At 36.0% G+C, this 9,691-nt stretch overlaps 1 protein-coding gene across 1 annotated transcript in view; it reads left to right on the top strand.

Annotated features, from left to right (window-relative positions):
* Positions 1-9,691, top strand: part of LOC107698718 (attractin-like protein 1) — a 286,058-nt gene that overhangs the window by 205,753 nt on the left and 70,614 nt on the right. Inside the window, exon 25 of the mRNA XM_016499821.1 lies at positions 4,888-4,995. Within this exon, the coding sequence (XP_016355307.1) occupies positions 4,888-4,995 (108 nt within the window). The remainder of the gene's footprint in view (positions 1-4,887; positions 4,996-9,691) is intronic.

The raw sequence follows: 9,691 nt of genomic DNA, 5'->3' as shown, positions 1-9,691 counted from the left end.
CACACACACACACACACACGCGCGCGCACACACACACACACACACACACACGATGCTCAAAACTCCGCATTACCTCCTCTCCTAGGTTCACGAAACGGTCGTCCATAAAATGCATTGCTATTCTGTTGTAAGTAATCTTAAAGATTCCTAAATGCATCTACTTTCGGAAGGCCAAACAAAGTGCTTTTGCTTTCGCCTAGAAACACACAGCGTCTCCCTGACATGGCTGCTTCAACACTAACTGCGGTTACTGAAACCACGCCTTCTTTCTTTGCGTGCACATTTGGGCCGCATTATGCTAATATTTCCACATAGTGAGGTAGATATGTGGGGGCGTGTTAGAACGAGCCGTTTTAGGGGGGCATGGCAGAGTCTTAACTTTGATAAAGAATATCTCTTTGGTTTTGAGACTTTAGTCTTTGCAACTTCAGGGATCTTATCTATGCACAATCAGCTTGTAACACTCCAAAGAGAAAGGAAAACTTGAAATCGCATCATATGACCCCTTTAAGTAAATCAGCCTGGAGGCAGTGAAGTTCAACTGTTAGTGAAGTTCATCCTTGCATGTGATATTCATGTAAAAGAATGATAAAAGTCAACTATCATTGATTACTCCTAAAAGTGGATTGTATTTGTTCTAATGTACTGTATTCTTTACTTTGACATATTTTATAGTATATTTGCTTCAGGGAGATACTGTAAATCAGCTGATATGCGGGCATTTTATATTGTCAGTTGCTAAAAAGGTTCAATCTTTTGTTTAGGTGTAATGCATTTTTGAGGAATGGGAAACACATTTGTGTGCCCAATCAGCTGTGCTTGAACATTAGCATAATATATTAACCCAGCTCCCTAATACTTGATACTCCCTAATACATTTTGATTGGATCTGCATATTTTTTGTATAATAACCAACAAACTGTACTTAACTAGTTTATATCTTTCATATAATCCCACAGTCTCTTTCATCTCACATAATGAAATAATTTCAGACCAAATCAATATTTCATGTCCATTTATTTATTTGCTAAGTCGCTGCATAATTAGCTCAATAATATACAGTGAGCCAGTTATTATCACAGAAGAAACCCCTTAAGGATGATAAAGACCCTTTTATCGTGGGGTTTATTCTGTGACAGTGACCAAACTGACTGTACATTGAGTCACATTGGGGGCAGTCGTGGCCTAATGGTTAGAGAGTCAGACTTGTAATGCAGGTTCGGCAGGTTCGAGTCTCAGGTCCGGCAGGGATTGTAGGAGCATATCCAACGCTCCTACAACCACAACTGAGGCAACTGAGGTGAGACCCTTGAGCAAGGCACCGAGTCCCCAACTGCTCCCCAGGTGCCGAAGCACTGGCTGCCCACTGCTCCGGATGTGTGTTCACGGTGTGTGTGTTTGAACAAGTTTGTTCATTATCCACTGCTGTGTGTGTGCACTTGGATGGGTTAAATGCAGAGCACAAATTCCAAGCCACACGTCACGTCCTTTCCTTTCCTTACATATAGAATCGAGCAATTTTCCGGACTAGTTCCTAGTTCCTTGCATTCATTGTTACAATTAAACATCTCTCATTTAATTTACATTCTTATCAGGCAATGCATAGTGCATAGCCAGCAAGAATTATTCCATACAATTACTTTAATGTTCTGATGGTGGTACTACACTAGGGAATCATTATATTCCTCTTTTTGTATTTTTTTTTAAGTACTGTACATGAGGAGACATAACATATTTTAGTGTGTAAACATATATTCATGTTAGGGATGCACCGATATGAACATTTTGGCCGATACCGATAACTGATAATTCTTTATATTTGAAAGCCGATAACCGATATGTTGGCCGATAAATCTATATCCAAATTTTTATATACTTTTTGAGAGCCTGATTATAAAAAAGGTCTCATCATTAAAAGCCACATCCCAAACACTTCAACATAAGCAGCCTAGTTTGAACAGTGTACGTTTTAAAAATTATTTTACTCTCCCATTACCAAATTTATTCATAAAAAAGTCTTACAAATAAATAAAATAATGCATAAATAATGCAAACAAGTCACTGGACATCATTACACGTGTAAAGAATCAAAATGAATGCGCCATAGATCAATAAAATGGAATAGCCTCTGCACGGACAATAATTAAATGATTTTAATTACTAAACCATATTGTTGATGAAAATAATAAGAGAAAAATAAAAGTGGTTGTTATTATTAATAATGTATCAATGATTTTGAAAAAGTAACAAATTAATACCACTGTTTTAAATAGCAGCCGTTTGAGCTTACAACGTACAATTGCACAAAAGGCTGCAAACGAACAGCGCGCATCTGAAGTGTCTCTGAAGGAAATAATGCATTATTTATCGGCTTTAAGATATCGGCCAAATTTTCTTATCGGGCCGATACCAATAACAGAAAAAATGAGCATTTATCGGCCGATACCGATATGGTGGCCGATATATCGTGCATCCCTAATTCATGTGTGTTCATATCGTTTTTTTTTTTTTATTATTGGTGTTTTGCCTCACATAATATTGTTCCCATTTAGAGACTCACACCTCCCAAAAGAACTGCTGTTTATACCTTTTGTGGATATTGTATGTGATATACATTCTGTATACACGGCATGAAGAGTGTGTGAGGTTATGTGATTAAAAAAACAAAAACAATTGTTAGTGTATTTTCTCTGAAATATCAGTTTTCATTTGCTCTGTTCTGTGACATAAAAGCTACCGCAGATCCCTAGTTTCCAGACTCGTATCTTTATTGTTGACTGTTTTATAGTCATTTATAGCTTTCTTATGCAAACATATTTCCACCACAGAATAAAACAACGCAAAAGGTTATTGCCAGGGATGCACATAAGTGATGCACAGCTGTGCATGCATGACCAAAATAAAAAATGTGCTGGGTAAACAAGTTTGGACCGCTCATTTGTGTACCAACATGGTTGACAGCTGTTAATGCACAATCACCATTTTAGATTGACTAACTGTAGTACTGTATAAGATTTCCATTCCAGCTGAAAGCATAAATATACTCTATGCGCTGCCAGTTTCACAGCAAAATGCAAAACTGTGACATTTCCTTCACTGACGCTCTTTACTCAGCAGGGCTAAAACCAACAGTGCACATACTTACTTGCCACCAAAATAAAAGCTTGATGATCTTAGGTTTGAAAAGTATGATAATTCATATAAAAAATAACAAACATAAAGAAAGAAAGAAGGAAAGAAAATGTAAATGTAAGCATTGTATTAAGGGTACTATAAAATTATTGTATTTTATTTAATACTGTTTATTTTAAAATATAATAGTATTATCACACTTTATTATTTTATTTAAAAAAACACAATGTAAGCAAAGCACAATAATACTATTATTATTATTATTTTTATTTATTTATTTTATGCAGGGTGAGCACCAAACCAAATCTCCAGGTGCTCTCAGTATAAAAAGTGTTCCCAGTCCCAAGTTCTCTGTCCGCTGTTAAACGTCTTCCTGAGTTCGTCTCCCTTGGTTCCTGAAAATAAAGACTTGGTAAAGTATTCTCCAGCGTCTCCTCGTTCCTCGTGTGTGTGCATCGTGACAGTGGTGGGGGAATACTAATAATAATAATAATTAATAAATAAATAAAAAGCAGAATTGTAAGATGTAAACTCAGAATTCTCAGTAAAAAAGTCAGAATTGCAAGATAAAAAGTTGGATTTCCCTTTTTGAAAAGCTTCCATACAGTATAGAATGCAGCATGTTCAGACAAAAAATAGTGAAGAATCACACATTTATTTCAAACTAAGCATATCGGTCTCATACACACACATACAAACATACAACATCATGTGTCCCAGATGAGCATTGTTTATAGCATGTGGAGGTTAATTATGCATTTTATGGGCCATTTACAATCTGGTCCGAGAGATGCCACAATGTCCTTCTCACCTCCTGAAGGACTTGTCAGGGAACATAAACCATTCATACTCTACTAGTGAGTTTCTTTGTCTCTTGACCATGACACACACACAGCCATAGCCAGTTTTAACAATCATCACCGTGACTATCCTATGAATCAACTCACAGCACCCTGCCACCCTTCACCTTGACTTTCACTCATAGTCTCATGTCTGTCCTCCTGGAAAATGATAATGCTTACCACTGTTTGGAACAACAACTTCCAGACCATTGCTGATGAGAGTGATGCAGATGCGAGTGACTCAAATCAAATAAAAAAAACATCTGTTGTGACACACTGATCTTCTAACTTTTACCTCAGTAAATAATTCATCATCAAAGGTTTATCTAAGGCTCTGTTTACACCTGGTATTAAGATGCCGTTTTGTCAACCCAATCACAAGTGGACAGCACTAAATACAGGCGTAAACAGGGTTTTGAATTGTTGTGAGCTCCAGATGTAGTCGACAATGCATTCAACCGGATTGCATTCGTAGTGTAAATGCTCATGAGGCCAAATGCTTTCAAATGGCCGCAATAGACCACCTTCTCTCTGCCTACTGACCTAATCCTTAAACAATACGTGACATGTTGTTGAAGTGTGCTAGGCAATGGGGTTTAAACTTTGCCGGATGAAATCGTAAGTTTGGTTTGAAGGTGAAAAAATGTCAAATTTGCAGTGTTCTCTTACCAGTCCTGATTCTAACACAAACCCACAACGTTTGGTGTAGTTTTGAGGACTAAAACACCAGATGCCAATGGGAATGTATTCCTCTTCTACTTGACCTCGTTTAACAAAACTCCATGTGGCAAAAGATTTTTCAAATATTCCTTGCAGTAAGCCAGCACAAGGAACATACTCTTCATTATGTTTATATGAGAAATGATGTTTATGGTTTTATTTTTAATATTTTTTTTTCTGTCTCTTTCTACAGCAACTAATGCGAGAGCACCAGCAGATGGCCAGCCGTCCGTTTGCGTCTGTTACAGTGGCACTTGAGGCTCCAGAGGAAGAGGAGGAGCTTCTGCAGGGCCAGGTGGAGGTGGGTACTTTCAATCGTATGTTTGTAGATATTCAATAGTTATTTACCTACAATATTTCAATTGAAAAAAATCAAATAAGCATAAATGAGTACACCCCCTCAGAAGCTTAACAAATTCAGCAATTACTCTTTACTATCAAATCATTGTTTTAAGTGTGAACGTATAGCAAAAGTAACTTTTGTCTAAAGGCTGGCAAAAGTTATGAAAAGAGTACTGTAACTGTTTGTAACATGCAGAAGTGAAATGTATGATTGTTGTCCAAACAGGAACTACCTACTGTAGCCAAAGCACAGTGAACTCATTTAGCCTTTTCCATACTCTGGTCTCATTAGACCAAGTCAGTCATTTTGGATCTAACAGCATCTAAAATGGTGTGGCATTGATAGGGGAGGAGTACAGTGAGAAGTGCCTGGTTCCCACACTGAAGTTCTGTGCTTGAGAAGTTCTTAGGGATATGTGATGTAATACAAAAACTTGAATTAGAAGATGGTACCCTCTCGTAATTTCCTGCAATGTTGGGTATTTTTCAACATGACAATGACTATACATTTCCCCAAGGTGGAAAACTTCAACCTTAACATTCTTGAGCACCTGTGGGGGATTTTGTAGAGACAAGTTGAGCAACACACCCCATTAAAATCGGCACATTTAAGGAGGTAATCCTCCAGGAGTTAAAAAGGATAGATAGGATGATTTGTCACAAACTTGTACACTCAATGCCAAGAAGGGTCAGTAGAATACTCAGAAGACATATTAAGTACTTAATCAAGGGTGTATTAATTTACGCAACCCTTCATTTAATCAAAATTGGCTAATTTGCTTATTTTACAGATGTTATTGACATATATAATCTTATTTGTTTCCTGTCACTGCATTACTTCCAAATATATGCCCCTCAGTACTTGTAGACTTTGATGTCTCATCACTTGAGTTTATTCCACAATACTTTCCTCGGCCTTTGCATTTTTTTTATAATAGAAGACAGTGGAAACCGTGAATTTACAGCTATTTCCTCATTCAGAGGTTGATTAAACAACATCTGGTCTAACAGTGTGGACTCCATTTAGCATAATTGCATAATATACGGGTGAATATTCGCTCGTTAAGCAGCAAGGCCAAAGAGCAGGGCCATCATCACATTTCATGCCTAAGTTGATTGGTAAGCACAGACTGCGGATGGATGCCAGTTCTCTCACATTGACTATTGCCGTTAGAGTGGAAATGTTTGTAGCCCAAGTATTTTCCACAGAGATAAAGACAGCTTTTGACTATTTTCAACTACTTTTCTTTTCACAGTGTTTAATTTCTTTGGTACATGTTATAACAAGTTGAAGTGATATGAAAATCACATCAATTCAAACAGTTATTAATTGACATCAGCTTTATTCTCTGTCATTTTACCTGGTTTAACCAGACTGTGGTTAAAGTTGATATTATGCCAGCTGAACTGATTTGATATATTTTGCTGATATGCAGTGAGATTTCTTTTTCAAATTGACCCTGTTAGAGCGCCTTTCACTTGTTTTCAAAGTTGCAGACTTATTCAAGGATCTTTTAAATGCCATCTGCAATCATTGACCTCTTATAAAAGTCCATGTTTGGCAGTCTGTTATTTATCGAACGGCTCCTTTATCTTGTGCCGCATACATCTGCATGGTGCTGCTGTGTGGGAAGTGTGTTGGAAAAGAGCTCTATGAACATATGCATGGAAATCTAGATGTGCTTTCAAAATACGCCCAATCCTGTTTGAATCATACCAAACTGCTGATTGCTGGAATAACATACTGAGTGCTAAGAGTGTGCTAGACCTGCTGTGCTCAGTATCGAGACTGAAGTGTGTGAGAAACTTTCATTGACTGAGCTGTCCTCACAGTTACCTCCAGAACTCTTCAGGTGCAAACAACATCTGTTGCATCAGAGTAAATGTTCCTCTGATGATTTTTTTAAATGAAATTGAATAGGAAAAAATATATAAAACTATTATTTAAATTATTTTATATTTAATTATTAAATTAAATAAAATGGATAAATATAAATTATTTTATTATTATTATTTTATATATTATTTATTTTATTATTTAAGACACTATTTATCCTAAATAGGAACATGGTATTCACAAATAAGCCCCTTAGCGCTCAGTTGTTGATAACTGTTTGAGTTTTAAATCAAGAGTGTTAAATTATTTATGGATTTTATGGACGTTTTCCACAATATGATCTAACGACAAGCGTGACATAACAAGCAAGTAAATCACTGGCTACCATTTGCTAGATATGCTATTGTGCCACATCTGATTGCAGCAGCCTCTATGACCTTGTTGCATTATAAAACAAGAGGTGAGATATTAGCATAAATCTTCAGATCAGCGTCCATATAACGTCCATACGACGTAATAAAACTAATGAAGCCACAGTCCAGAGCAAGCATATCTCACTTTTTGTGTGGACTGATCGATCGCAGTCCAGTGTTTTTGTAATGCTGGGAGAAATTAATCAATTTCAGATGTAATGTTTTAATGTGCTGTATTTACCTCCAGTGGGTGGTGTGGAGATAAAGACTATTTATGACACTTATAAGCTGTCTGACTGGGGAAAGGCAACTGTTATTCACATGCATGCACAAACACATGTACACATTCACAGGCTTTAAAACATTAAACGTGCAGGCAGGAACGTTTTTTAAAAAATGTGCTGTACCATTTGAAATTTACTACAATTTGTTTTTGAAAGAAGTCTTTTATGCTCACAAAGGCTGCATTTATTTATTCATTTATTTTATTTAAAAATACACTATTTTGAGTAAAATAATATTTATATTTTAATATCTGTAATTACATTTTATAAATGTAATTATCGCTTTGATGGCAGTGCTGAATTTTCAGCATCATTACTCCAGTCTTCAGTGTCACATGACCCTTCAGAAATCTTTCTAATATGCTGATTTGCTGCTCAAGAAACCTTTCTTATTATTATCAATGTTGAAATCAATTTTTCTTACTCATATTTTTATGAAAACTTTGAATCAGAATTTCAAAATTCTTTAAATAGAAAGTTTTCACTCTCTCTCTCACTTTTAATAAAAGTAATAATTTCTTTAAGAAATCTTAATCAGTAGTGTACATTCTGTAAATAGCATTTAAAATGCACTGCAGCAAACACTGAAAAAAATAAAAATAAGTGCAAGATGGCAGGTAAAGCGAAATAACTGGTAATTATAAATATAAGTAATTGAATGCTGTAATAAATGGATTAAAAACATTTAATTCAAAATTAACTTTTGTTACCCAATATTATGTGTTATGTATGTTAATTCTTATTAGAGCGTCATGACAAGAATGATGTGCTATTCCTGTTCCTGACAGGTTAACACCACGCTCTATTGAAATTAATAAATCTTTCAGTCATTTATGAGGTTCCATCTCTGTTAGGATGCTGCCCTAGGAGGCAGTTAATGTAGGAAGTTCACAAAGTCCATGCCAATAGCTGTCAGTATACAGACCATGAGCACTGGGACAAAGAAAAGCCAGACAGAACTTAAGTGCACCTTCAGTTTTCTTCAAAGCATCTACTGTAAGCAAGGACACATACAGTGCTTCAGGTCACATGTCAGTTTCTTCTTTTCTGCACATCAGCATTCTGTAAATTCACTCTGCGATTTTAAAGTAATGCTCTATTAAGTGTAGGTGTTGTTGGATTTTGTTTGGATTTTAAAGTTTTTAGATGGAAAGACAGCTATTGATCGTTCTCAAATTGGTAATTTTACTGTTTTAATATTAGTCCGTTCCTTGAGATAACATCTCTCTCTACCTCTCTGCTAGGCGTCAGTTACTCGCTGTACTCTGGCCAAATGTGCTGCTGATATTAGGAAGCTGAGAGTGGTGGGAGCGATCAGGGAGATGACAACAGTAGTCTACCGAGCAGGGACCCAAACATCTGTTCTGTGATCTGTCTGTCTCTGGACTGCTCTTATCAAAACAATCTCAGCTGTTCAAATACACAGCGGCATCAGTGCCAACGCCAAAAAAAAAGGGTCTCCGTTCTCCTCTCTATTTCTGTCTGTCATGTCTGGCTCATCATACCAGACAGCAGTGGATGACACTGAAGGGCACTGACTCTCTTTACACAGTTTTTCTCTTCCTCCCTGCAGGCAGATCTTCAGTCCTTAGTAATTCAGAATACTGAGAAATCTTAGGCCACATAAAGTTTTAGGAGTGACAACAGCATTTAAATACAGGAGTGAATTCCCTATTTTATCATTTTATTGTGTATACAGAACATAACAGAAATTTTTGGGGTGTTAATTCGGTCATAGAATGCAGTTGTCATTACCATAAATTACTGAACTATGTACAGAATTTGATTAAGCACTAAAAGGTGAACTGACAACCAAATTTAGCTGCAGTGTATATGTGGCCTTACATTGCTGTCCACAAAACGATTACATGTAAAATATGTATCCTTTTCATTTTCGTATTTTTGTATTTTTTAATTATTTAATTATTTAATTATTTAAATTTTTTTTTGGGGGGGGGCATTGTTTTCATTGTGGCATTGATTTCTTTTGATTTGTTTTAGATTGGTTTGTTGTATTTTGTTTTGGTTTAGTTTAGTTTTATTTTCTTCCTTTTTTCTTTTTTTTTTGTTTTGTTTGATTGTTTTTGTTTGTTTGTTTTTTTTTTTCTTTAGGTTTGATTT

This window comes from Sinocyclocheilus anshuiensis, unplaced genomic scaffold (genome assembly GCF_001515605.1).
Source record: "Sinocyclocheilus anshuiensis isolate Anshui unplaced genomic scaffold, SAMN03320099.WGS_v1.1 scaffold1015, whole genome shotgun sequence".
Taxonomy (NCBI): domain Eukaryota; kingdom Metazoa; phylum Chordata; class Actinopteri; order Cypriniformes; family Cyprinidae; genus Sinocyclocheilus; species Sinocyclocheilus anshuiensis.
This window is presented reverse-complemented; position numbering and strand designations above follow the sequence as displayed.